This window comes from Trichoderma breve (genome assembly GCF_028502605.1).
Source record: "Trichoderma breve strain T069 chromosome 7 map unlocalized scaffold00007, whole genome shotgun sequence".
Taxonomy (NCBI): domain Eukaryota; kingdom Fungi; phylum Ascomycota; class Sordariomycetes; order Hypocreales; family Hypocreaceae; genus Trichoderma; species Trichoderma breve.
In genome coordinates, this window is record NW_026611593.1 from 146,015 (window position 1) to 173,414 (window position 27,400).

The 27,400-nt window shown below is 46.5% G+C and overlaps 11 protein-coding genes across 11 annotated transcripts; 6 read left to right on the top strand and 5 right to left on the bottom strand.

Annotated features, from left to right (window-relative positions):
* Nucleotides 1-139: 139 nt before the first annotated feature.
* On the top strand, nucleotides 140-2,063 carry T069G_10211 (dehydratase family domain-containing protein; the record flags this gene model as incomplete). Its single annotated transcript, XM_056177421.1, has 3 exons — nucleotides 140-280; nucleotides 337-550; nucleotides 610-2,063. 3 exons carry the CDS (start codon nucleotides 140-142, stop codon nucleotides 2,061-2,063), a joined length of 1,809 nt encoding a protein of 602 aa, XP_056023711.1.
* A 156-nt stretch (nucleotides 2,064-2,219) lies between these two features.
* Nucleotides 2,220-3,072, bottom strand: T069G_10212 (enoyl-(Acyl carrier protein) reductase domain-containing protein; the record flags this gene model as incomplete). Its single annotated transcript, XM_056177422.1, has 2 exons — nucleotides 2,220-2,940; nucleotides 3,014-3,072. 2 exons carry the CDS (start codon nucleotides 3,070-3,072, stop codon nucleotides 2,220-2,222), a joined length of 780 nt encoding a protein of 259 aa, XP_056023712.1.
* Nucleotides 3,073-3,627: 555 nt separating this feature from the next.
* On the top strand, nucleotides 3,628-4,867 carry T069G_10213 (alcohol dehydrogenase groES-like domain-containing protein; the record flags this gene model as incomplete). Its single annotated transcript, XM_056177423.1, has 4 exons — nucleotides 3,628-3,749; nucleotides 3,818-4,599; nucleotides 4,663-4,714; nucleotides 4,765-4,867. The coding sequence occupies 4 exons, from the start codon at nucleotides 3,628-3,630 to the stop codon at nucleotides 4,865-4,867; spliced, it is 1,059 nt and encodes a 352-aa protein (XP_056023713.1).
* Nucleotides 4,868-5,526: 659 nt separating this feature from the next.
* On the bottom strand, nucleotides 5,527-7,957 carry T069G_10214 (amino acid permease domain-containing protein; the record flags this gene model as incomplete). The annotated part of the gene is made up of 8 exons (XM_056177424.1): nucleotides 5,527-5,555; nucleotides 5,904-6,123; nucleotides 6,178-6,977; nucleotides 7,046-7,111; nucleotides 7,165-7,346; nucleotides 7,415-7,542; nucleotides 7,606-7,676; nucleotides 7,750-7,957. The coding sequence occupies 8 exons, from the start codon at nucleotides 7,955-7,957 to the stop codon at nucleotides 5,527-5,529; spliced, it is 1,704 nt and encodes a 567-aa protein (XP_056023714.1).
* Nucleotides 7,958-8,649: 692 nt separating this feature from the next.
* T069G_10215 (uncharacterized protein) lies at nucleotides 8,650-9,429 on the top strand (the record flags this gene model as incomplete). The annotated part of the gene is made up of 1 exon (XM_056177425.1): nucleotides 8,650-9,429. One exon carries the CDS (start codon nucleotides 8,650-8,652, stop codon nucleotides 9,427-9,429), a length of 780 nt encoding a protein of 259 aa, XP_056023715.1.
* Nucleotides 9,430-9,629: 200 nt separating this feature from the next.
* T069G_10216 (fungal specific transcription factor domain-containing protein) lies at nucleotides 9,630-11,613 on the bottom strand (the record flags this gene model as incomplete). Its single annotated transcript, XM_056177426.1, has 2 exons — nucleotides 9,630-10,472; nucleotides 10,528-11,613. 2 exons carry the CDS (start codon nucleotides 11,611-11,613, stop codon nucleotides 9,630-9,632), a joined length of 1,929 nt encoding a protein of 642 aa, XP_056023716.1.
* Nucleotides 11,614-15,219: 3,606 nt separating this feature from the next.
* On the top strand, nucleotides 15,220-15,854 carry T069G_10217 (uncharacterized protein; the record flags this gene model as incomplete). The annotated part of the gene is made up of 2 exons (XM_056177427.1): nucleotides 15,220-15,446; nucleotides 15,494-15,854. 2 exons carry the CDS (start codon nucleotides 15,220-15,222, stop codon nucleotides 15,852-15,854), a joined length of 588 nt encoding a protein of 195 aa, XP_056023717.1.
* Nucleotides 15,855-17,464: 1,610 nt separating this feature from the next.
* Nucleotides 17,465-19,822, top strand: T069G_10218 (fungal specific transcription factor domain-containing protein; the record flags this gene model as incomplete). Its single annotated transcript, XM_056177428.1, has 4 exons — nucleotides 17,465-18,502; nucleotides 18,571-19,295; nucleotides 19,346-19,760; nucleotides 19,811-19,822. 4 exons carry the CDS (start codon nucleotides 17,465-17,467, stop codon nucleotides 19,820-19,822), a joined length of 2,190 nt encoding a protein of 729 aa, XP_056023718.1.
* Nucleotides 19,823-20,026: 204 nt separating this feature from the next.
* T069G_10219 (putative cyclase domain-containing protein) lies at nucleotides 20,027-21,100 on the bottom strand (the record flags this gene model as incomplete). Its single annotated transcript, XM_056177429.1, has 1 exon — nucleotides 20,027-21,100. One exon carries the CDS (start codon nucleotides 21,098-21,100, stop codon nucleotides 20,027-20,029), a length of 1,074 nt encoding a protein of 357 aa, XP_056023719.1.
* A 639-nt stretch (nucleotides 21,101-21,739) lies between these two features.
* On the top strand, nucleotides 21,740-23,569 carry T069G_10220 (sugar transporter domain-containing protein; the record flags this gene model as incomplete). Its single annotated transcript, XM_056177430.1, has 5 exons — nucleotides 21,740-21,805; nucleotides 21,857-22,131; nucleotides 22,212-22,761; nucleotides 22,809-23,095; nucleotides 23,170-23,569. 5 exons carry the CDS (start codon nucleotides 21,740-21,742, stop codon nucleotides 23,567-23,569), a joined length of 1,578 nt encoding a protein of 525 aa, XP_056023720.1.
* Nucleotides 23,570-24,094: 525 nt separating this feature from the next.
* T069G_10221 (ribonuclease t2 family domain-containing protein) lies at nucleotides 24,095-25,363 on the bottom strand (the record flags this gene model as incomplete). Its single annotated transcript, XM_056177431.1, has 3 exons — nucleotides 24,095-24,500; nucleotides 24,546-25,082; nucleotides 25,146-25,363. 3 exons carry the CDS (start codon nucleotides 25,361-25,363, stop codon nucleotides 24,095-24,097), a joined length of 1,161 nt encoding a protein of 386 aa, XP_056023721.1.
* Nucleotides 25,364-27,400: the final 2,037 nt, after the last annotated feature.

The window sequence follows — 27,400 nt, forward strand, 5'->3', positions numbered from 1 at the left end:
CATAATGAGTATCAGTCCGCGAGCCATATGTCTACTGAGTGAATGCACTGTTGACAATTGATAAGGAAGAGATTAGAATCTTTCAACTAAAGAAAGCAGAGTTCAATTGAGACGAAGACGTTGGGCACAATTGGCAGCGATGGCAGACGGCAACTCTCTCAAAACTGGTTACCTCGAATTTTACCGTGCAGGAGATGAAGAAACACACCCAGACGGCAAACCGGTGTTAAATCGATATTCAAGGTTGCTCACTAAGAATTATGATTTTCCAGGAGCTAAGGTATGATGGTTGACAATTGAACTTCTTGCAGTAGATTACTGATGATGGTTGATCAGGCGATGCTCTATGCTGCTGGTGTGCCAGATAAAGAGCACATGGATACTGCGCCACATGTCGGTATTGCCAGTGTGTGGTGGGAAGGCAATCCATGCAATATGACTCTGCTAGATTTGGGTAAAGAAGTTAAAAGAGCTGTCGTCGAAAAAGGATTCCTGGGCTGGCAGTATAACACGATCGGCGTCAGTGATGCCATCACCATGGGTCACCAGGGTGAGTATTTACCGCGCGCGTGGGATACTTGGTCACAATGAGCTAAAAATATATTTCAGGGATGCGATTCTCACTCCAGTCGCGAGAGATCATTGCAGACTCCATTGAGACTGTGACATGCGCCCAATGCCACGATGCTTGCATCGCTATTCCTGGATGCGACAAGAATATGCCGGGATCCATTATCGGGATGACTAGACACAACCGACCGTCGATTATGATATTTGGCGGAACAATTGCCAAAGGCTACTCGAATACATTGCGCAGGCCGGTAAATATCAGCACATGTTTTGAAGCCTTTGGGGCATACCATTATGGCACCCTAAAGCAGCCTGAGGATGGTGGAGACACAAGCAAGTCCAAGGAGGATATTATTGAAGACCTTGAGGCGCATGCCTGCCCAGGTGCAGGGGCCTGCGGTGGAATGTATACGGCGAATACGATGGCCACTGCTATTGAGTCTATGGGGTTTACTCTACCTGGTTCGAGCTCAACGCCTGCGGCATCTCCAACTAAAATGCGGGAATGCACTAGGGTTGCTGATGCAATTCAAATCTGCCTGGAGAAAGATATCACTCCCCGGCAGCTTCTAACAAAACGATCTTTCGAAAACGCTCTTGTTATGACTATGGCATTAGGTGGGAGTACGAATGCTGTCTTGCACTTACTGGCGATGGCTGCAACTGCGGATGTGCAGCTGACGTTGGATGACTTTCAGCGAGTTTCAAATAAGATCCCATTCATTGCCGACCTTGCTCCGAGCGGCAAGTATCTCATGGCCGATTTATACGAGATTGGTGGAGTTCCGAGTGTTCACAAGCTGTTGATTGCAGCAGGGCTCCTGGACGGCGACATTCCCACCATCACGGGGAAGACTTTAGCAGAAAATGTCCAGGATTGGCCATCTCTTCCTCCTGATCAGGTTATTATTCGGCCACTCAGCAACCCTATCAAGCCAACCGGTCACTTGCAGATCCTCAGGGGTAACATTGCACCTCAAGGAGCGGTGGCAAAGATTACTGGCAAGGAGGGGCTGGTATTCCAAGGCAAGGCGATGTGCTTTGACAAGGAGCGGCATCTGAATCTTGCTTTGGAGAGAGGCAAAATCCCTCATGACGAGAATTTAGTGCTGATTGTGAGATATGAGGGACCAAAGGGTGGACCGGGCATGCCTGAGCAATTGAAGGCGTCTGGGGCCATTAAGGGGGCTGAGCTCACGAACATTGCTCTGGTCACCGACGGCAGATACAGTGGCGCTTCTCATGGGTTTATTGTCGGCCACGTTTGCCCAGAGGCTGCAGTTGGAGGTCCTATCGCACTTGTCGAGGACGGTGATATTATCACTATTGATGCAGTCCATAATACTATCAACTTTGACGTTAGTGATGAAGAGTTGGCTGAAAGGAGGGCGAACTGGAAGCCACCAAAGTCCCCGGTCAGTCGGGGGACACTGGCCAAATATGCTGCCCTTGTCGGCGATGCGAGCCATGGAGCAGTTACAGATTTATTTTAATATAGAATTGTTATGCAATAGAGACTTATTCTCAACGACTCTTTACTGTATCTTTGCATCCAGATATTCATAAACAGGTTGCGCTATGACACGGGGGATTGAGATTGCTTTCAATGAGAACTAAAAGGAAAAAGTATGAATGTATCCAATTGGGGATTATTTTAGTCCTCCGCTAAGTAGTATGCTTTGGCCCGTCATGTATCCAGTTTTGCATAGCATTATAACTACATTAGCGACCTCCTCCGGCCTGCCGAGTCGTCCAACAGGAATGTTCCGCACGTCGCCGGGAGTGCCCTCAACAAATTGGGCATCAGGAATCATACGAGTACCGCCAATCATTGCAGGGGCAACGTCGTTGATAGTGATACCATCTTGAGCGTGTTTGAGAGCCAGATTTTTCACCATGCCCATCAATCCGGCCTTAGAAGCGGCATAGTGGCAACCATTGATGCCTCCCCCGTAACCTGCAATGCTACCCATCAAGATGATGCGGCCCCATCCTTTCGCCTTCATGTGCGGTACCGCTAGCTTGCACAGTATGAATGATGCTGTCAAATTCACGCGGATGGTATACTCGAATTCATCGAGGCTGATATCTTCCAGATTCGGGATGCGCTTCCCATGACCGGCATTAGAGAGTAGGATATCCGGAAATTGCCCGTGTTCAGTCTTGATTTCTTCAAACACTCGACCAATTTGCTCAGAAACAGCCATGTCAACTTGGTGAATGGAAACTTTTGGCCGGCCGAAATGCTGTGCCAGCTCAATCTCGCTCAGCTCTTCGGCAAGACGGTTGACATCGCCTTTTGACGATGAATATGTCAAAGCAAGACGAACACCTTGGCGATAGAGAACATCGGCACAAGCTTTGCCAATTCTGAGAGAGATGAGTGGTATCAGCATTTACTGGTACACAACACTCAAAATCAGTTTCGCTAGGTGAAACCTACCCTCCAGATGCTCCCGTAATCAAGGCAAGTTTGCCTTGCAGCTCGTCGGTAGAAGTCATTTTTGTTTTGTTGATGAGAATAAGGTGGGAAGATAGGTTAAACAGCAAATTGCACCCTTCCAATGTAGTTCTACGGGATTGACTGCTTCATGAAGGACGAGCGACTCGGACGCGATATGGCTCGTTCTCGCCCCCGCACCCCAGCCACCAAAGTAGGGTAATCGAGAACGAAGTGTGTGTTTTGGTGTTCTCCACTCTCCACATACGAAGGCGGTACGAAGTAGGGAAGCTAGACCCGACATATTAACGTCTTAGACATCTTGATTGAGGCAGTTACTAACGAAGTCGGATCAGCGAATCTCCTGCGTGTTATCGTGTGCCGGAATAAGGTTAGAATGGCTATGTATTGAATTTCGTGTCCCCGTGCCTAAGAGTTTACAGGAAAGTTGCTACTTCTTTTAATATTTGGACAGAATAAATTGATTCAACTCGGCACAAGCCTAACGTCATCAAGATTTTCGTTACACAAGTGAGGTTCACTCTTTAAGACCTACTTTATACTACACAATACTTCTATTTGAGTGAACGAAAAACTTTTGAGATATACTCAAAAAGATGATGCAGGCCGTAGTTTTCAAGGGAAAACTACAGGTGAAGGTGGAGCAGCGGCATATTCCTAAGATTGAAGATGCTGAAGACATCATCGTCAAGGTCGGATATACAGCGCTCTGCGGAAGGTATTTCCCCCTCTCTCCCCAACTCTGAATGTGCGACCTTGGCTGATGCAACGAGATGATTGGTACAGTGAGCTCCACGTGTTCCGTGGAGATCTTCCCACTGAAACCACCGATTTCATCATGGGACATGAATTTACTGGAGAGGTTGTGGAAGTTGGGTCGGCGGTGACCACTCTCAAGCCAGGAGATAAAGTCATAACGCCTTTTACAATAAGCTGCGGCAAATGTTTCTACTGCAAGCAGGGCTATTCTTCGCGGTGTGAGAAGAATCTTCTCTTCGGCTCGCCTCGACTGGATGGTGGCCAAGCTCAGTATTGCCGCGTTCCCCTAGCCGATGGATGTGTTGTGAAAGCACCTGCAAAAATCCGAGAGCACTTGCTGGTGTTAATGGCCGACATCTACCCGACTGGATATTTTGCAGCTTATAATGCCTTTCGGGGGGTGCAAGAAGAGGTTCATCGCCAGAGTGTGGTGTTGGTTGCTGGCTGTGGCCCGGTCGGATTGTGCGCTTTGGTTGCCGCACTCGATTATAAGCCGAGACATGTCATCGCCATCGATAGCATTGGATCACGCTTGGAACAAGCTAAAAGATTGGGTGCTGAGCCGTGGGACTACCGCGCGGACATGGATGGTCTCCGGGCACGTGTGATGGAATTGACGGATGGGCGAGGAGCAGACGTTGCGATTGAAGTCGTGGGACACAGTGACGCCCTTGAAATGTGTTTCAGTCTACTACGGCCCTGGGGAAAGATATCTAGTGTGGGTGTTCACGTGGGTTCGATTCCATGGACTGGGAACCAAGCATTCCACAAGAATCTCAGTATAGATATGGGTCGGTGCCCAGTACGAAGTAAGTTGGGATGATCAGTTTTAATATGCGAGAATTAGGCTAACGTATATATTCCCCTCTCAGGTTTGTTTCCTCAAGCGCTTGAAAGCCTCGAGCGCCACCAGGACGACTTGGAGTAAGTATTCTTCGGACGCGATTTGGAAATGCTCTAACTGATCATGACAGATTCCTGGCAGAAAATACAAAACCCCTGTCCGAGGCAGTCAAATGGTATGATGAGTTCAACAACATGAGAGTGCAGAAGATTATATTTGATGCGAGTAAATAGGCTTCGCTCAGCCTATATCGTTGCTCAGCTGAAAGAGATGAGGAGGCGGGTCGCGTCCGGTTTCGAACAATAAAACGACATGTCAATTCTGTTAGAGATCTTTCTGCGAAGAATAGAGAGTAATAACCTCAAAAATAGATGTGGTGCACAACGTTGTGGCTCAGTATAACATGTATTTGCCCTTATGTTAAGAGGAATTCACGCTGGCACTAGTTGAGCTCATCTCTGTTTCCCCCTTCACACGGTGCTTGACATCGTCTCCGAGACATATCTGTCAGCCGCTGTTCAGCCGAGAAGGCATTCCATCAGCCCAAGTACTAGTCTGAAAGAGATTTGAAGTACCTGTCATTTACGAAGTGCACATGGCATTTTTAATTGTTGATTGTCCCAATGTTGCACTGCCATGTTGAGGACCTGCTAATGGATCTTTGTGTGGACTTTCTCAACAGATTAGGCGTACCATTTTGTGTCAATATGGACCGTCATAAGCAATGGGGTTCATTTTTAAAAACTCTTCAAACGCTTAAATCTACAGTCTTGACTTGTGGATGTGCCTTCATTCGAACGTGAGGGCTGTTCTGGCATGCTCTCAAGAAGCAAACTAGGGCCAATAAAGCCATATAATGGGATAAACTGATGGATGCCACCAGTAGTAACCACTAACATGACAGCAGTCGCATGACTTTGCCTTTAAGCAGCATCCCTGGTAGCTTTGGGTTGAGAAGCTAACCTCAGGAGAAAATGGTTGCTCTTTGTGGAAAAGTTCTGGTCGGTAGCATGTTTACTATTGGCCAGCTTTGCAGCTATATATATTGACTCATCCTTTGACATATTTTTGAGATATAGGGCACTATTTAGTTGATTCGATGTCTCTAGCCTTAGAGTGGGACTGCCTACGACCTTGATCGTAGTAATGCAGCACACCTAATAAAGTAAATACATTGCATATTACTTGTCGTAAGCGTCTAACTGTGAGACTTCTCCGTGATGCATCAGAAGAGTGCGTGATACAAGGATTTTAGATAACCTGCCGCACCCTTCTTCTGCTGCGTCTCTTCGACAGCTGATCCAGCATTCCATCCATCTCGCAACCCCTCATACACGTCAATGTCCTTGATCTTAACGTACATGGGCCTGTGCTCAGGGTGCTTGAACCAACTGTAAACTTTCCAGAATATGTACAGAACCAAAATGACTAGCAGGGCAAGACACGCATTGAAGAATGTTTTTGCGTTGGGACTCGCTCCGCTCGGAGGCTACAAATCATTAGCAGGTTCATAGATGATTAGATCAAGGGAGGTTGAACGTACCCATAGAGCTGTATATATTTGTGCACAAAGGCAAATGAAGTTCAGAAAAACCCCAACATAACTTCCCCACACTCCAAATGTTGCTTGGTGAGGTAACTCTTTCGGTGTGTGACCGTTGAACTTCCACGCACTTCTAAAACGAATGTGTGCAACGCATATGCTCCCATAGATGAAGTACCATGAAACGCCAGTAAGTGCCAAAAGCCACGAGAATAAAACTTCACCGCTTGATGTTTTCTCGTTGATAAAAGCGAGCAAGCCAAAGAGAATTTGCAAGACGATGGTCACGACCGGTCTGCCGTGGCTATCTACATAGCCGAAAGAGCTGGGCATCATTTTATACATAGCCATGGCCTGAAACGTGCGTGTCGATGCATACATGGCAGAATTTGCCACGCTTAGAACCGATATGGTGATGACAACATTGAAAATCGTAGGGAGAACCTTGATTCCTGCTAATTCGATGGCGAGAACAAACGGCGATGCTTTGGTGTTTGCGCCACTGGAACCGAGTAGTACATCGCTGTCGCTTGGGACGATGAGACCCAAAATGAAGAGATTCACGACGTAAAAGAAGGCAATGCGGAAGAAGACTTGTTTCGCTGCCTTGGGGATTTGCTTTTGTGGATCTGCCGTTTCCGCTGCGGCAAGTCCGGTCATCTCCGTGCCACCGAAGGCAAATGAGGCTGTCACAAAGACTGAACAGAACCCTTTAAAGCCGTTACGGAAAGCGCCAGGGTCATGCCAGTACCGAGCTCCGATATAGCCACGGTCGTCGGTTGGCACACCCCCACAGTTGACTGAAGGCAGGCGAACGTCAGCTTTCTTCCTGTTTTAGACCCCTTGGGAGCTCTCAAAGAATACTCACTGATAATTCCGAGAATGATGAAGCCCATGCATGCTACCATTTTGATCATGCTCAAGACAAACTCAGCTGCATGCTCTCAGTTAGCTTTAGCCTGAAAGTCTCAAAGTTGTTTGACTAGCCTTCGCCATATCCACGAACTCCGAACAATTGTATCAGAGACACCGTGACAAGGAACACAGCAATCCAGACACCGATATTGATGTCGTCTCTCCAAAATGAAATCGTGATTCCAGCCGCCGTTATCTCAAATGGAAGAAGACAAAGCCATTGAAACGCATATTCTGCGCCTATTGCAAAGCCCCTTGAGTTCGATCAGCTTGTCATGAACCACCAAAAAGAAGTGAGCAAAATGAAACAAATCTTACATACCACGATGGATCAATGAAACGCACTATATAAGTGTAAAAAGCGCCGTTTACGGGATAGAGAACGGCCAGCTCAGTCAAAGCTTGCATCATGAGATACATCATGATGCCAACAATAATAAAGGATATAAGCTTCACGCGACTTATTTAGTAGATAGAACGTTAATCACTGAGTTGTATGCTGATATAACATACCAGAGATGCTGGCCCTCCGACTGACAAGGCAGATCCGGCACCCACGAAAAGGCCAGCTCCAATAGCACCACCTGAAGGTATTAAGATTAACAGTAAGCTTCTCGGCTAGATTTCATATAATTCTAAACGAGAGTCTTTACATACCAATAGCAATCATTTGTACATGGCGGCCTTGCAGGTGCCTCTTGAGCTGTTCAGGTTGTTCTGTAGGACTGTTCTCTTGTTCTTGGAATGATGCGGCCGATTGCCGTTGATCCAGAACTTTCTCCTTATCCCTCGAACCATCGGATGATACTGGGGGTGCGAGCCCATCTTCGGCATCGATTTGTGTGGTAGGTAAGCCGCGAGACATTGTCAACTAGTTGTTCAAGATGTATAGTAACAAAAAGAAAAAAACAAAAGCCTTAGAGGATGAAGAGCTCAACACTGTCTGTGTGATAGCAACATGTGCTACATTTATTGGCCTTCGTCAATACAGACAAAGGTGGGATTCATCACTAACATCTCAAGTACTTGATAGGAGATTCATGACGACCCTTGCTAGGCAATGCATTTCAACAGGTATACAGATGTAGTCCGCAGACCAGAAAAAGGTGTAGCTTCCAATCGATAGCGCTCTAGGCCTTGATCGGACTATCTCATAAACTAGTCGAGGCTCGTTGTCGACTTCCATCCGAAATGGTGGCTTGCTTAAATATGGTTAGGATGATAAGCCCCAAACCTGGACAATCGCCAGGTGTGGAGCTCATGCACTCTTCGTCGTGGCTCTCCACTTTCGCTATTAGATGACATCAAGGCTAGCTTGAAAGTTCAAACGCCTTGCTTTGGCATGGCGATAAGAGGCCTTCTTTAAACAGAAACGCCCCTTTATCAAGATAAGACATCGGTCTTCGCTCCATTACGCCTCCATATTTACGGAGAGCTCACCGATCGGATTTCCAGTATTAATATCTTTCAGTATGACCCAGAATTGATTAAACCTTTACTCTTTAAGGGATCGGTCAAAGAATAGTCGAAAGATCACTGTGGGAGTCAACGTTCAACATGTCCTCATTCGATTTGACATCGTATCAAGCGTTATCGTTTGACATTTATGCGACCCTCATTGACTGGGAAGCTGGCATCTTCAATCAACTGGCGCCATTGCTTGGAAGAATCCCGAAGGATCATGAGCTATGGAGTAAAGCACTCAGAGAAATCAAGACTTACCTGATAATGCAGTACTCTGTCAATGAGCATGAGCTGGAAATGCAACATCCCAAGGAGAAATACTCCGCTATTCTAGCAATGGTCTACCAGAGACTGGCCAATCAGCTCGGCGTTCGAGCCACCGAAGAAGAGGCAAAGGCATTTGGCGACGCAATAGGAACGTGGCCGGCGTTCCCGGACACCGTTCAAGCTATGAAGTCACTTGGGAAGTACTATAAGTTGGTGGCACTGAGCAACGTCGACAAAGTATCCTTCTCCAATACACTTTCTGGGCCTCTTAGAGGAGTTAATTTTGACGCTATATACGTCGCCGAAGACATTGGCTCATACAAGCCGGACCCGAGAAATTTTACCTATCTTATCGACCATATTAAACAAGACTTCGGTATCGATCGAGACGGCATCTGTCACACAGCACAAAGTCTAACATTTGACCACATTCCGACAGCTACTATGGGCTTCAGACCTGGTGTCTGGATTTCGCGTGGAGGAGGGAGTATGGGTATGGGAGACCTTGATGCTGTGAAAGATAGAGTGAGTCTCGGAGCTGTGTATGAGACTCTCGGGGATATGGCTATCGCTGTGGAAAAGGCTTTCCAGTCAAATTCTACTTAGGCGCCATCAAGAATATGGACGTATACAGCATTTTCAGTTACTACCGAATTTTCTGCTAAGTCAGCCATTGAGAAATGATTGATTGTATTGGCTAGCTACACAGTTGCGAATTGTAGTTTCTTCTCGATCATAATGATCTTTATATGTGGTAGTGATACATTAGATACATGATATTGGCCATGAATAATGTTTTGAACCAATCAAAGAAGCAGGAGATCAAGACCAAGAAATTGCTGAACTTCCCTCCAGTCAATTGCTATTTGACTCTGCTTGAGGCCTCTATTTTTTGCCTCCTGCGACCTCTTCTCCCACACAGCGCGAATGACCTCCCTCGCTGTTCGACGATTCTGAATGCCAAGTTGACCAGATATGTCGAACCATTGTTCAACTATTTGTTGATCCTTTACTTCATATGCCTCAACAGCTGCTATGAAGACAGGCCACATAGAGACAGCTCCTCCATGAAGCTGTATGAAATAGAGTGTGTCTTGAAGAACTGTAGAGACATATTTTACGACACCCTGTGGCGGAACATTTAGGACAGTTCGGAAGAGATATATGATCGCTGCGTTCCTGAATAGCCGCAGATGCAACCGTTGAAGATATTCAGCCCGGTCCTTTCTAGGAGTATTTTCCCAAATTTCCTCGATGTCAAAATGTTCCGTACTCTCTGATGGCGATGTTAGTTCGGCTATGTATTTTTGAATCAGCTCGCCCGGGTTTTCAGGAATGTCCCCTGTAGCCATTCGCTCGACTAAGAGCCTGATATTGGAGATGACTTGTAAGACCTGACCAGAAGATCCTATAGTGAAGCCAAATTCACACTTTGAGGAGACACCCCCCAATAAGGTATCTGTAATAGAGGATTGTTCTCTTCTGTGAGTGTTGGATGTTTGTGCAATTTCGAACGAAAGGGCAAGACTCTGAGATATGACCCAAGATCGTGATGATTGCGCCCACGGTTGCTGTCCTAGGAACTTGGTCACCATGCCTCCTGCGCCACCAAAGTGGTCACGCCAGGGTAACTTCTGTCGAGCATAAGCCTGCAATTGGTCAATCACTTTAAACATAAATAATCAAGATATAGTAACGACTTACTCCTGTAATAACCAGGGTATAAAGCGTCGCCATGCAAGCATCGTATTCTTCTTCTGTTGAAGAGCCCAAGCACTGGTATAGTTTATGCAAGGAAGCCCCATAATGCTCGAGCCCTTGAGCGGTTTTCTTTGGACCATCATCATTCGTATCGCCATATAAATTTGCTAGATTGAAGGCTGCTTGTGCCAATATCGCATGGTATAGAGCGCAAGACGCCGGTGATGTATCTTGTAAGGCTGTGGACGGGTACACTGATTTCCACGGATTGTCCGCATCATCAACCGGAACCATCAGCGGCGCCACCCAAGTCATATAATGATAGAATACTGCAGCGTCGTCTGAGTTCGATCGGAAAGTATTCGGTATCGGCGAAATTGAGCGGGGTATTTGACTTTTCTTAGGCAAGGCTGCGATGCTGTCCGTTACATCTCGTATTTCGTTACCCAAATTTGTGAGCTCTTCCTCACAACGTGCGTACAGATCCGGGAGACAGTCCAATGTGTCCAATAATATGGGCGAATCAAGGGTAATCGATGAATGCCGATGAGGACCCACGATGTCAGAAAAGGGTTCCAAGCATGTGAATTCGTCGAATGGGAAATTGCCAACATATACGCCTTCGTCGAAGAGAGCACAATCTGACTTTTCTGACAATTTCGACTCCTCATGGATATCTCTTCTGTTGACACGATGATGTAGTTGAACAAGGTCTTCGTATGGGGAGTTTTTAGGACTTCTGTGGTTATTTGAAGTCTCAAATACCGTAAAGGGATTCGCCTCAAGCTGGCCTATCTGCGTTCCGCTGCCGTCAGTATCTCCATCAATCAGCCTTTCTAGCTGCTCGTCATCCAGGATTGGCCAGCCATCCCACGTATGAGCTGAGTCAAGTGACCGGCGAGATAAAGGCGGGTATTTCCCTGTGGAAGGGTCGACCCAAACCAATTCGACGCTGTATCCCTCGCATGCCACGCTGTGCTTCCGACATGGTGTGCATCCCGGCACAACGCCGTCGCATCTAACTCGTCGCCGGCGGCATGTCCAGCATGCTGAGAAAGTTCTCCTCACGCGTTTACGGGGAGGAGACATTGTGAAATTATACAAGGAAGAAATGGGGTTGTGACAATGATCGTTTCATGCTCAGCTGTGCGTTTACCAGTCTTCCGAGTATGAGGAGAAAACAAATTGGAGTAGTCCGTCCGGCTCGCAGATTTGGGGGAGGGTGTGCAATATGGCTGGGGTCCATATCTTTCCATCCACTTCCCCGCGTCACTAATAATGGCGGCCACAAAACCTCGACCAACGCTAACTTATAGACGGGCTGCTTCTTCTGTGGGGAGCTGATAAGCCATACCCATTCAAAGCACCAAGCACCTGTAGGCAATGACTCCTGTGGCTAATTTTGAGGTTATGACTTCTTTGAGCTCTAGACTCACTGTAGAATTTCTTATTCTCCAGCAGAGTATACCATCCAAAAGCTTGGCGTCAGTACTAGATAATCACATGTTGATCATGCTGCCGTGTTCTGCTATAAGCACCTTTAGCGATCCCGCAGCGACTCCTCTGACTAACTTCACTACTCTCTGTTGAGCATTCGAGTAAGTCACCTCGGAGATATCTCGAGTAACTCCAATCACAGAGATGGGGTAAAACTTCCTTTCAAATGAAATTCCCGTCAGGTCTTAGGCTTCTACCAAGCCCATTGATAACGTCGACTTTTTGTTTGTTGTATATATCTGGCCCAGTATTCCTAGCTACTATATTCGGAACATTCTTGTTGAACATACCGGTGTATACAATCTGCTATTCACTGGAATCGAAAGCGCAATTATACGTCTTTTACAACTAAAGGCGCCGGCTTTCATCTACTCAGTTGGGTATCTTCTTATGATCATGATGCCGGCCTTCAGTCTGTAGTGGCTAAAAAGACCATGTGGACTAAGTCAAGATGCCATAATCTCGCCGGCTATACGCATTGCTCGAGTTCATTAGCGATGTTGATTAAATAGCTGAAGAACTTACAAAATAGTCTGCTGAGCTTTGGACAGTTTCATTAAGATAGGCAGCGAGGTTCTCTTGGGGGACGCTATCTACCACCTTGTCGGTTTCCTCTGCGTTATAAGACAGGATATAACCCGACCGCGCAATGCGTTCGCAGTCATAGTGTTCGTGGTGGTCACTGGAGTTCGGAGAAATAGTAGATACTACAGCACCTTTGCGTCTGCTTCTTTGTGTCGCAACGGAAATGGGAACAACGATTTCGTCTGCACTGGAATTGGTTAGTCACAGATCATTTCTCCTTTGACTATTGCCAAAGTAGTGATCTCTTTTGCAACCGGAATCTTGTTATACCGACTGAGTCCCAACAGCTTCCAACCAGTTGCAAGAGCATCCGTCATCGCTTCTCAGATCCGCGGATTGCAACGTCCGCATACTCCGTGGCTATATACATTCGAGAAGCCGGTGTATAATTGTTCATCTGTTGCCTCTCGAGGTGGGTCATTACTCAACACGAATACGAGAGGAAACAGCTCCGAATGTGTTTTCTAATAATGCCACCTGGTAAAGAAGAATTTCATTTAACGTAGAGTTGCAAAATCTGTAAACATGGGTTGCGTATTGAGAGTAAATATTGGTCAATAAGACAGAAACGCAATTTCCAAGTTCGATGCTTTCAAGCACATCGTCTTCTCTGCTAGTTAATGCCTATAGTTTAGATGTTTCTTCTCTTAAAATGAAATCTTGCATAAAAATTGGAGATAGCCTTCTTTAGATCTTGAGCGGAAAAGGTTGAGTTCTATGATCGCAATTCCATCGGGTTAAGCTCCCAAAGCTAATCCTGGGGAGAATTCGCAATGCAAAATTACAGCTACCACCTGCTTATGATGGCAATATTTACCGAGGTGCGCGTGAGATGCTTAACTAGTGGCTGTAAGCTGTCGTTACGAAACATTAGGTAGTACTAGGCAGTCTCCCTTGTCGAATCAACACATGCTACTACGGAGGTAAACGTAGCCTTAACTAGCTAGTAGTGCAACCAGTGGTTGAACTAAGTATTGGCACAAAAGCTGGCGCACACATTCCTCGTTCTGAGTTGCCTTCCATTACATAAGTGGATCTTACGGTATGACCAGTAGCAATCCAGACTATTCTACTTGACCAAGGCAGTACTGTTGACAAGGGGTTAGTGCTGCCGTCATTTTACCGCTCTAAAAGGCGAAGGGTTGGGTACTGGTACACAACCCATACCCTTACAAGATGAAAAGTAATCCGTGAGTAAATCCGGATTACTCTCATTCTTGCAGCCAGATGCGAAAATCATAGATAAATAGGCAAATTCAAGGGGTTGTAGGGTTTGCGAGATACAGTGACAAACAATGTGTTGATTGTTTTGCGCCGTACGACTACATGAGATTTACACTGTATTTAGTTAAAAGGCAAGCGACACCTAGAAAGCAAAGGAGTTAACCTTTATCAGACGTTAGGTGGTGTAATTTCCTGGATCATTTCCGTGTTGTGAAATCTGTCTGTAATACGTAAAGAGAAATAAAATATGCTCCTGCGCTTTGATGGCCTTAATACGACACTATGGTCAGATATATATCATCGAGTTTTGCGTTCTATCGAGACCGTGAATTATTACCTTGTGAGTTGACTATCTTAAGTATCCTTGCCAAAATTCATGGCAGATATGTTCCTATATGGTAAGTGATGAAGAACAACATTCAGTCACTCGTCCATTCAGGGTACACCAGGAGTGTAAAGTTGTTTGTTTTTAGTAAATGAGTCGTTTTGGAGCATCATAAAAATGTTGGTAAAATAGCGTTTAGACGGACATGATGTCCCATGGAGGATGATTAAGCTCTGATATGATACTCGCACCATCAAGCATGCTATTGACAATGCAGCAAAACTTTGCTCACACCACTGATTGAGTATCAATGTTTGCTCTAAGTGGCGTTTAATGTTGTATGAATAGTCCTCTTAAGATTTCGTGTACAAATACAGATGCGCAGTAAACGAATTGTTGGAGCTGCCGAAATACAACGAGATGAAATGATAGCTCATTTAGAAGGAATTTCATGACCCCAGATGACAGAAGTAAACTGGATGGCTGCTAAGGCGTACAAACGAGTATCTTGTTTAGTCCAAAATATCTTTTTCGTATTATGTTTCGGTCTTCCCGAATGTAGTATTTACCCTATTGTTCTCATACCCACGCACGTTGATTAGTTTCTTTCCAACCTTTTGTCTCAACGTGTAGGCCTAGTAACTGCTATATTAAGACTACAACACCTTGTTTGTCAGCATGCTGCATCGGGCCGATTAAGCTTCTTACGTGCGGCCGCGCAAGGGATCCAATTGCAACATAGTCCTTTTAGGCAGCTGGCTAAATAAGCAACGTTAGAATGTTGTGCTTTCAATGAGACATTGCCTTCAAGAGGATAAGTTGATATAAGACGAAGTGTATCATATCGGGGTATTAACTGGCCGCGTCTGCCTTCTATTGTTCCGAAGATCCCTATCCCGGTAGATCAACGTTAAAGTTATTTATAAAGTACAAGGCTGTAAATCTATATAATAGGGTCCTTATTGCCGTGGACATGATGTTGTTTCTTCTCGACCGCTTTTTTTCGATCAACCTGTTCTCCCCTTCAAGCTTAAATAAAGTTCAAATAATTAACACTCATCAAAATGCGGTCTAACCTCTTTGCTCTGGCTTTTGCCGCTGTCGGTGTCAGTGCTGCTCCGGCTGCCGACACCACCCTCACCGCGGACCAGGCCACAACCATCCTCAAGAGTCTTATTGACTCTCTCCAAGCCGCTGGAGATCTTCGAGCCTCTCTGCAGAAAGCCACTCCACAGTTTACTGAGGAAAATGCTGCTTCTCCTTATCAGGCGCGTTCAGAGAAAAGCGAGAAGTACTGTGGGAGTAGCTAACACTGAAGAAATAGGCTCTTGCAGACAGCTTCATCAGCACATTGAACCTCTTGCCGCCCAGCAACAACGGCGACTTTGACATCGGCCCCGCCACTGATGCACAAGCTGCTACGATTTGCTCTTTGGTTCCCAAGTTTGAGGCTGCTGGTACTCATGCGAGCGATACGCTTATTAATGTGCCCGGATTCCAAGACGACAATACTGGCCCTGCACGTACGGCGGCACTCAACTTGGGCTTTGCATTGGATAATCTAGGTTGGCAGTTGAACATGTTTCACTGGGGCTTTATTAACTCTGGTGCGGCACTTACATGTGACAAGGCTACCCAGGATGCCTTTTACACTGTACCCAACTTGCTTATGAATGCTGGCGATGCTATCATCTACTAGGAGTAGTGATTTTAGCACAAGTACTACAGCAGGTACTTGATTCAAATTTTAGATGGGTATATATTCGAATATTATGTCACTTATATGTATTCTCTTCGGCCTAGCCTCCATGTCCTTTCGCAGGCTCCCATGTGTCCCAAACCAAAATAGCCTTTTGTGATTTCATTACGTTCAATTTTTTGGTCGTTGAACCTAACTTGTTGTCTCGTTCTCTCGTTCAGCTTCTGCAGACGAGTGGCACGCTCCGACTGACCGACCGCAAAACCGGAACGTGCCACTTGTTTTCGGCATTTGCCCTGCGATAATCCCAGCGCTATTGGTTTGCGAAATGCGGGGTAAAAGATCCACTGCGTCTCCCTGTTGATTGTTGCGAGATGTACGGAGAACAGAGCAGTAGTAGCAGCAGTCTATGTTTAATTTTTGAGAAATTTCTTCAATAATCTGCAATGTAATTGAGTTATAGAAATACTGCTGCTGGTTGTATCTTGGTGGAAAATTTAATATGCTGTGTGGTGAGAATACTGAAGACACTTTTACCTGTCTCTCTGTCTGTTCCAGTTTAGTGATTGCAGGTTACATATTGTATACCGAGCTTATCGCTGTATTTCGTATCGCAGAAGCACTCTCATTACTCTAGCCCGTTGCTCTTTAGTGTTTGGTAATAAACCAGCAGGCACAAGTGCTGATATAGATAACATTTGTTTTTCCCCTTTTGCGAGGAGAGCTATTAGAGAATGTGGTTCGTTATGTGTTTCACAAGATTCGACTCCCACGCAGCAACACGTCTAAAAGTGGCGCTCTAGCCATGCGCGCGAGCGACTTGCGGTTCGACCGCAACGTTTGCGGCTATTCGAGCAATGTAAATAATTAGGATCCTGAATTTTAACATGCTGAGATATCTTCTTGCCAAAAAGTTCGGCAGTTCTTTCACCTGCAAGTTGTAGGGGCCGATATATGGCACATTAGTGAGGGAGAAGATGGCTGAAAGTGCATGCCCCAATTGGATATGCCATATTCCCCCAGATTCTGGACGCGCCACCCCGGATTAGAGGAGATGGATCATTAAAAGTAACCAGCTAGGCCCAATAAGTACTGGAAGTTATTAACTTTTCGCCCCGCAGTCCCCAGGTCTTCAGGCAATGTTTTTATTTGTCTTCTCCTGTACGAAGTTGCCTCCAATAACACCTCTCTTCCACAGCAATGCATACTAAGGGTTGAAATCGGTTCTCCTAGCAATGTCTCCGCCAAATAATCGAGGAGCTCTCTCTCATTCACTACAATGCCCTCATTGTACCAAAGCGTTCTCTCGCCCGAGTCACCTCGATCGGCATCAATTAACTCATCTCCCCCCGAGCCTGAAAGCCGTCCTACCATGTCCTCGCTGTGACAAGTCGTTTTCGAGACGCGACGTTTTGTTTCGCCATTTGCGTGCCTTTCATTTAGTGAAGCAGCCAAACATTAAACGGTCGATGAGAAAGTCGTGTTATCGTTGTGTCATCAAAAAGCGGAAATGCGAACGAGCACGACCCTGTGGAGGGTGTATTGAGTCCCAGGTTCCGTGTGAGTACGGATCGCCAGAACCTGGAGAATCGGGGGTTAAGAACATCGATATGCCACAACAATCGAAGAAAGACTCACAGCCGCCTCTCTCGGCACAAGAAGGGCGAGAACTGGATGATCTCGGGTTTGGTGGTATCTCATCGAGATTGAGTCCACCTGAAGCTGCACATGACGAACTTTTCCCACACGCCCTTCAAACTCCAGTATCTTACTCTGGGGATGAGCCTGCTGCCTCATCCTGCTGCAATATCTCTCAAGATGGATCTTTTCACTCGATACCTGCAGAACTTTCTCCTACACTGCCGTCTAGCTCAACTATATTTCCCGTCTCACAGTCCGTTGCTGGCGAAATATTTTCGCATGTCAATGACTACATCCCTGGAAATGAAGAGGGAGTGCCCTTAACCTATTCATTTTCTGGTTTGCCTGACTTTCGAACGACTGGTCTTGACTGGCTTAGTGTTGATATGCCCAACTTTGGTCTCAACTCTGAACCGTGGGCTATTGCAAGTATTTTGAACCACCCCAACACCCAGTCGCCTACCAGTTCGAATCAATCTGGGTTTGACACAGAAAGAATTATTCCACCCCATTCTTATCAGCCTCGCACCCCGCCAACTGCCAAAAGCAGAACAGGAAATTTGGTGAATAGCCACAATCTGCATCCAGTAGAATCCAGCTATACAGGACAACCTTGGCCATTTGACCAAGCCCGAGATTCACCTCCCCATCGGTACTCTTTACCACCTCTGAGAGACATTCTAAGAAGCACATCAGGCAACCGAAACAAGCGCCTGAACAGCCTAGTGTCATTTCTTTCCGACGGCTATCTTCCGAACCTATCGTCTGTGGAAGATAGTAATGCCCCTCAGGTATTTGGCGATTTACACAGACTACTTGATCTTTATTTCTCGCGATTTCACGATATCCAACCGATTATCCACCGGCCAACTTGGAACATGTTTTCTTGTCCGACAATCCTTCTCACCTCAATGGCTTGCGTGGGAGCGCTGCTCTCAGATGATGAACAGGATACAGAGCTTTCATCGATGCTTAGTGAAATTTGCTTACCAATGATTTCATGGCTGGTAAGTCATTACTGCACTGGACAAAGTAAATCATCTACGATTACACGCACTAAACAAGTATAACATAGGGTGCTACAGATGGAGGGAATTACCGAGACATCTCTTATCTTAATGCGCTCTGCCTGCATCAAATCTACTCTCTCGGATCTGGAAATAGACAACTCTATCAAAATGCTGACCGTTCCAGAGGTGTTTTGATTGGAAGTTTACGAGGCATGGGCCTTTTAGGCTCCTCATCATGGGGCATCATGGACGAAACCCAAGACACTACTGAACTACCTGGGGCTGAAAACGACATGGGGCTTTTGAATCGTCAATGGCTATCTTGGGTTGGCCAAGAACACGAATGCAGATCAGCTTGGGCCGCATTCGAATACGATTGCAGCCTCTGTACTCTTACTAGCCGCCGAGGAGCTATTGACCTGAGCGAACTGCCTCGAAAGTTGCCCTGTAATGAATCATTATGGGGTGCTACGTCAGCACAAGCTTGGTTGGCGCTCCGATCACATCTAAGCATCTCCCCAAGCCTTTCAAATACTTTAAAAGACATATTTTCAGGGAAACAGATGAGTAATTCCTTGGGGACATGGGCTCGAAGACTTTGCTCGCAGGTCATAGGGCGCCTCTTGTGGGATTTGAAACAGCTAGAGGTGGTGGCAATGCCGGAGCATTTCGGCCTTCCCTCCCTTCTAGGTGCACACCAACAATCCAAAAAACTTTTACTGCGTTCTCTTAACCACTTACTTGGCTCCATGGCCTCTCCTTCCAACACCCCTGAGCTGATTAGTTACAAGTAAGTAACGCATTGCCAAGTTCATAGACGAACAAGCTAACAGCTGGTAGCATATCTGGACTTCTTTGCAATTACTCACACCTCTATGCTGCTGAGGATATAATGGATGCTATTATCTACATAGTTCGCCATCACATATCACAGGATTCTTCGAAGAATCTATATAACGTAGAAGTCGCCCAAATGAGGTTGAGATCCGCATTCACACAAGACGCTCACAAGGGCAGAATGCTCCTCTGGCACGCGGCACAAATCGTTGGCATTGCTAACGAGTACCTGGTCTCGGCGCCATGCGAAATCATGCGCGTGTTCATGGCTTACATCTTCATACTGGCCTATTCTACATATGGCCCACGGTTTGCGTCTTCTGCCAACGACCAAGCACCTCTGCGGCTGGACCTTCCATGCCACGAGAACACGTCTCGAAGACGCTCTGTTGCAGACTGGGTTAGCATAGGAGGGCCGGTAGGTTTGGGATCTATCAAGAATGTGTTTGACGACGGTTGTGTCTCTAGTTTAAGTCGTGATGCGCAGGTTATAATGCAACGATTACGTTGTTGGGGCTTGGCAGGCAAATTCTGCAAAATTCTTCATGTTTTCGAGACTAGAGGGTTTTAGATAGATGTCATAGCTATGAGTTTAACCAGCGCAGCTTAACGTTCCCATGCTAACGGCATTGAGTATTTATCGAAAAAGATTCATAGCACATATAGTAATGATACAATGATGGATTAAAAAATAGCGATACAGTTTGGAGGGCTGCTTACACCACCAGGCATGTTGAGCGGTGATGCGACGACAAAGAACTCCCATCTCTGTTCTTCCTTGCAAATTCGACTGAGCTCTTCTAGGTCGAACAATTCTCCAACAGGCATGCCCCAGCCAGCAATTAAATACTCGTGGAGAAATACACCAGGCGCATCTCCCTGGTCTCCATTGCGCCGGTATGATTGCTTCGGAGGATAAACCTCGAAGGATATGGCATCACTCGCAACAGCAGAGAATCTTGTATTCCAAATCCATTTTAGAACTTCTTCCGTGCCTTCAACACCTGCATGAAGAGGGTTTGAACTCTGCGCATAAGCAAGCTTATCCGCCGGAGTCATTTTGGTATCCCATTCTTTCGTGACTCCAATGCGAACAAAGAGAATATCACCGTGGCGAAAATTGATGTCTTCTTCTTTTGCAATTTCCAGAAGAACTTCCAATGACACTCCATGATCGGAAAAGGTGCTGTACTCTATCCCGTGCCGCTCCGCGTACGAAACGTAGTCAAGGAGCACGCCTCGACCGCATATACCCTGTTTTGCCCAATGTTGTATCCCAATGCGCGTATTCTTTCGGTCTTCAATCTCTGCCGAGGTGACACCGCCATAGAACAGTCGCTGTTTGGGGTTGTCTTTCGTAGGAAACGGAGCTGAGAAGTGGCGCAGCCCATCCCACTGTGAAGACTGTTGTGGATTGAACACATAGAGATCGTCAAAAGCCGTACCATTGAGGAGAGGAATGATGTGGTGCTGTGCCGGGGCTCTGTTGAAATTGGCGACATCCAGCTTTGTTAAGTCCCAATTAAGGGATATGCGACGGCCAGTCTTGATGCATGATGCAGCAGCAGATGCCACGACATCAGGGGTGAGAAGGACAAGGCGGCCCAAACCTTCTTCGGCAGACTGAGAAGGAAATGGCCAGACTTGGCGGGGATTTGGGAGACGGTCGAAAGGTAGTGAATTCAGGTTAACAGGAATATCTGGAGATTCCTGTAGCAACGCGATGGGCTCAATGTCTGATACAGAACGCGTATGCATCTTTATGATATAATTTTGAGAGTAGTTTTACAAGGTAGCTTCCGATATTAGCATCGCATTCGTGAGAGAAAGTTATCACTCGGGTTTTTTCTCTCTCTTTCAAATCCCCAGTTCTCATTCCATGGATCCTTACCGCAACCCCCCGCTTCTCCGCAAATTAACAGACGGGAGCTATCTGCTCCCCAGGCGGAGTGTACCACTTCCTCTACGCGTTGGCGTGGCAAGTAGGGTGCAAAAAACACCGCCGCTCATCACCTACAATTTCATAGTGTAGACCGGCAGTGTTTTTTGCACCCCGCATGCGTGGGTATCCCCGCCTCCAGCATTTCAATAGAGTGGTACGCTCCGAGCTGCTTGCCACTGAGCTGTGCACGCGCTTGGCGCAATGGTTTCATGCTGCGTTACCACGCTTGATTAGTGTGACCAGAGCGATGCGTTTGCATTCCTCCCTTCCTGTCTCGGGAGTATAATGATGCCATGGAGCCCCTTCAGCCCCCAGCCTTCCTACAGCATTGCCGTTTTCCTTTTACACTTCCACACACAATTTTCAGATATACCAAAGAAGAGAAAGCGATAACAACTGCAGTATATGATATTGGCCACGACTGGGCCGGACAGCTTTGATTCAGCGTCTTCAAAATGGTCGTCTCTCATGCTACACTCTACAATCGCCTAGTGACCGTCGCGGTCGCTTTTGGCTCTCTTGTAAGCCTCCCGCTACTGAATCAAGTATACTAGAAGATTCTAAGATGTTAGACATACGGATACTGCTCTTCAATCATTGGCAGTACGATTGGCCAGCCGGGATGGTATGCCTACTTTGACCTTCCCCCAAGTGGCACTCCTGGTTATGCAACAAAAACCACTTCGGCAATTGCTACCGCCAATGGTATATATAGCGCGGGCGGTGCTGTTGGCTCTCTATTTATTATGTGGGCGGCATCGGCTCTGGGAAGGAAGCAGTCGATCCAAATCGGGGGGTTCTTCGCTCTCCTGGGGGGCGCTCTTCAAGGGGGTGCCGTGAATATCGGGTACGTTGGCTTGACTTTACTATTCATAATAATCCAATTTGAAGACGTTAAGCTAATTGTGCCTATTTCAAAATCTTAAGTATGTTTCAGGCAGGACGCTTTTTGGCAGGTGTCGGCATTGGCATCCTGGTAACAGTATGCCCTATGTATATGAGCGAGTTGGCGCCACCTGAGAAGCGCGGCTGGCTGGTCGGTCACCACGCAATTTTCGTTGTCTTTGGATATATGCTTTCAAGTTGGCTTGGATTTGCATGCTACTTTGCTACAGCTCAACAGCCGGACTTTGCATGGCGCTTCCCTCTTTGCATGCAATGCTTTGGCCCTCTGGTGCTGCTAATAGCATCACTATGGATCCCAGAATCACCTCGGTGGCTTTTGCAGAAAGGCAAGCTAGAAGAAGCATGGATAGTTGTGTTGAATCTCAGAAGGTCGCCAGAAGACCAAGAAAATATGGCTGCAAAAGAGGAACTCTATCAGATCCGAGCCCAGATTACACTTGACGCTGCAAGGCTAAAGGCTATTGGATGCGGGCCATGGATGGCCGTGATCAAGAAGAAGAGTTATCGGAAAAGAATGATTATTGGATTTCTAACTCAATGGGGTGCCGAATTTGCTGGACCTCTTATCATTGTGAGTCTCCCCTTCTCCGCTATTAGCATTCGTCGCTAATTCGACAGAATAATTACTCGGTCATACTATATACCAATTTGGGTCAAACGGGTTACATGCCTCTGTTGCTCTCCGCACTCTGGCTCACCACCGCTGGCTTGATTTACAATCCATTTGGCGCCTGGCTACATGATAAGGTCAATTCGCGAAGGTGGATGTTCATGGTTGGTCTATTCGGCTGTTTAATTACCACCAGCGGGCTCGCGGCCTGCGTGGCCCAATTCGCAGGGACGTCGAACAAGGCTGGCAATGCAGCGGGAGTATTCTTCATTTTTCTATACCTTGCATTTCAAGGGTAAGTTACTGTATACGATATTAAAAATTCGTCCATTCTTTGAGTAAAGACCATTGGCTAACGGATGCTAACAGAACCGGTTGCGATACGACGATGTATATATATGTTGCCGAGATCTTTCCTACAGAAATTCGTCCCATTGGCATGGGGTTTTCTCTTTTCGGGCAATTCTCCAGCACTATCATTCTCCTACAAACTGCACCGATTGGAATCGTCAATGTTGGCTGGAAATACTATCTTGTCATCATCATCTGGTGTATCTTCTTTATCCCAATCGTGTATTTCTTCTTTCCCGAAACAGCCAAACTGTCATTGGAAGAAATTTCGGCACGCTTCGGGGATGATGTTGCAGTCCATGTTACTGACGTCCCAGATGAGGAGCGCAGAGAGCTGGATGATTTTTTGAAAGGAAAAGATGTTGTTCATTTGGAGGAATCGCAGGATCCAAGTGGTGGTGGCAGCATAAAATCTTAGCAAGAACGAGATTGGTAATATCGCCACATGCATGTAGCTCAAATTGAGCAAAAACTAATAGGATCTATGACAATGGTGTAATGTTTTAAACTTAGAAATACCTCTCGGTATTTGTCGAAGTGATGGCCCAGGCGTTGATGTAGTGATTGAGTCTACGGGATGTACCGCTGCGCCTCGGATGAAAGTGTAGCCAATTATCTTCCGCGGAGTATTCTCTATTAGGAATTCGGTCGGAGCACGGAAGCTCTACTTTTCTACCACGATTAGAGGGATTTTTGTCTCTATCTATCTACGTTCTGGCTGGTTTAAAAGTATGAGTCTCTGCTAGTATGCTTCGATTAAACAAATTCTTTTTCCTTCATTAAGGTTGTATTCATTAATATTACTTTCTGAGGTTCAATCTCCAGCTAGCAGTAGGCTCTCGCAGCCGTAAGGGGAAAATCTTGAATACTCGAATCACAGTCATTTGAATGGCCTCGAATCCCATATCAAAACTAGTCATTATTCGTTATATGTGGCCGTTCTCTATGATAAAGGATTCCAGGTAACCTGTAGTGAGATTACCTGAGGACTCGTAAATACGGTGCCCTGGGCTTGTCCAGTTGGAACCTCAGTGGCATAGAAAGTCGATGATCCTTCAAACGTCAAATGCGAGCCATCATAGGCAAAACTGCTGCCGGCAGTGATGGAGGTATCGCAGCTAAAGGAAGAGTCGCTCAAGACTGCGCACTTGCCCTTACTAGAGTTCAGGGAAAATGTCGTGCCGTCAGCGTTTGGCGTAGCAGTGTACGTAGCTGGGGTACCGCCGCCGCGATACCACGCCCCCTTGCTGATGAGGAACCCAGGACTCGTTGTGCTAGGAGTGTCGACATATATGTAAGCCTTGCCGGAAAGGACACCTGCCGGTATGGTCGGACGTGTGGTGCTAGTGCTGGTAGCCGACGTGGTAGTCGTCGTCGATGTAGGAGTGCTATACTTGGGCAGATATTTGATGCCAGTCTTAGGGCAAGTAGAGGGTGCGCCAACGGGGTCAACGGGGACAAACACGCCTGACTGAACGGAGCCACGGACATTGTATTGGTACCATAACTCGTCAAGCTCACCATTCTTGTTGCAGTTGATGATGACGTTGTGGCCGAAATGCGAAGTAAGAGCATCCTGGATTGCAGCCAGAGTGTACGTAGTTGTTGATGATGGCAAGATGCCAGCTGCGGCAAGCCAATCATATGAGGGGAGAGTTTGGAACAGAGTGACGGCCCTCCTGAAATAATCACCAACTTCCTGAGTAGGCTGGTAATTGGGATAGCACCTGGGTTCAAGAGTGCTGATGCATGTGCCATGCTTGCCGAATTCGTGCTCCCAAAAGCTCTCATCGTTGCCTGTGTAGTCTTTCCAGTATGTTTGCATGTACTCCAGAGTACAGGGATCCTGCTCTTGAAGGATCGCAGTGATATTGGTGTATGCTCTGGAATTATCACAATTCTGTTCATAAGTTCCATCGCAATTGTCGGGCCTGCGCAGGTGGTCAGTCGAATGCCCACGAAACAAGTGGCTTTTTAGCAGGATTTCTTTTTACCAGAGGCCATGGATGGTCCACGAGTTATTCGGCCCAGTCGATGGATTAGTGTCCCAAAATTGGGTTTGAAGGAGTTGACCACCGGGGTAGTTGAAGCGGCAAGTATCAGCTACAGCCGAGATATTGTGACAGCTCAACGGCATGGCGCATGACACAGAGGCTGCCATCACGGAGCCAGCGCTCAGGGCCGCCCCAACCAGCAATTGTCTCAATCCCATTTTCCCGAACAGTAAGGGAATGAATGACCTTTTTCCAATAAAGAGCTACCGTTGGGATTCTGTTTCTATCATCAGCATGACCTGCCCCTTATATACGAGTACAGCTGAAAGATTTTCTCTCTCGGGGTCTAGCCCACATTGGAGAGAACTATTGTCAAAGCTTACGGCTGCATTCGCACACCGAAGTTCCGCCAAGAGTTGATTGGTATGCCTAGAGCTGGATAGCAAATCCCCACGTGTCAATTTTTTGAACTTCCCTTCGCAGTTAGGTCAACCGACGATAGCTGAAAGGCAAACAAATACACATCTATTATTACCACCTAGCTAGCAGAATTATTCGTCAGGCATTGGACCTTTTGCTTATCGCCGAATATTGGCCATGGGTTAAATTCTCTCGTTGTGGGCTTTCTAGTGATGCACGCCTTTGGATTACTCGGCTGCTGGCCAGCTGAAAGATTGCAACCCCACTGCTAAAACAACAAAAAACACGATCTTTACCTTATCTCATTGCGGTAGAGACACCTTTCTCGAATGGAAATTCAAGCCCGCAGTAACTATTTCCCCGTTGTATAGTATTAGAGAGAGATTGAATTCAGTGAATGCGGGCATACATTTATTTGTCCTTGCACATGTGAAAGGAATGACATGGCTGATACTCTTCCAAGATTCAGCGGGCATCTGCCTCTGCGGACGCTCGGATATAAGATAGAATTCAGGCGCTTTCAAAAGTTAAATCTCAAAAGTTACTGGTTAACCTGCTCGATAAATGGGGAAATACTTGCAGCTGAGGATGATTTCTGCATATTTACAACTGAATCCGTTACGGTACAGCTCTTTGCCAAATTTATATCAGAGAATAGCATCCATGTAAATTTCGTACCTACAGTGGGGTGTGCTCTGACCGGATATACCTCTCTTTTTAGGCTTAGACGCCTTAACTGTTCTGCGAATCATGGTAGCGTCCACATAAGTAAGCATACAGCATATTTCGCGGTGGAATATTAAGCTTACTTTGAACTTTTTCTGATGCACGAGTACAAAGAACCCGCCCCAGCGAAAAAGTCACTGCACATCATTTAGTATGCAAGTGTTTCTGAACCGAACGACTTCCGCTAGTCGGCTACTGGTTAATTTTGAGAAAATTACAATGGCACTTTAGGTGCAAAGACCCAAGAGATCTCTTGCCTCTAAGCAAACTCACGCCACTCTCGTCATCGTAAATGACGACCAGTGTTTTGGTAGGTATTTGAAATTGCACTAGTATACCCGGGAGAAATCTGGTTGCATGATGAGTTGGAGATGCCACGAACGCTGATGTGCCTCAATAGAAAACTAGGAGGCTTACCCTTTGCTTCAAGATATCGTCTATTAACTCATTCATTCGCGGGACACTCTTTCCGTAAATAGATCCGGTAAGAGAGCCTGATCTAACCAACAATTCAACGTGGTTTGATGATGAATTTCTTCTTTACGGTGCAGGTTGTGTATAATGCCAGTGGAGCACGGATGATCCTGATAGCTATGCCAATAACGGCTGCTCGCTTTAGCAATGCCTACGCAGCTGTTCATCACTCTGGTTCCAATGACAATATGTAGGCAAGGCAGCCATACGACCTACTAGCGTGAGCCGATTGCCTGTTCCGATCTTCCCTCCCCATACTACGTTTTACATGCCATCTGTCACGCATGCTGTGCTCTGGGATGCATATCCAGATAGAGAGCGCAGATACGCCACGTGGAGGGGCAGCTGGCTCTACTACTGCGCAGTATATTCTGGTGCGAACACCGGGAATCGCCGATATCCGTTTCTACCATCTTCTGAACGAACCGCTAGACCATTTTTGCCATCGGTTACAAGAATTCTATGAACATATTCTCTATCTGCCCTGTAAGCCCCTATTGTCTTAAGAATACATTATCAGCTCGTTACATAGTATGAAAGCTGGATGCCTTTCTCAGAAACGAAACGAAACGCGGGGCTATTAGCTATTGGGGTAGTCCTCGAGGTTCTCCATCACCCACCCAGAAAAAAAAAGC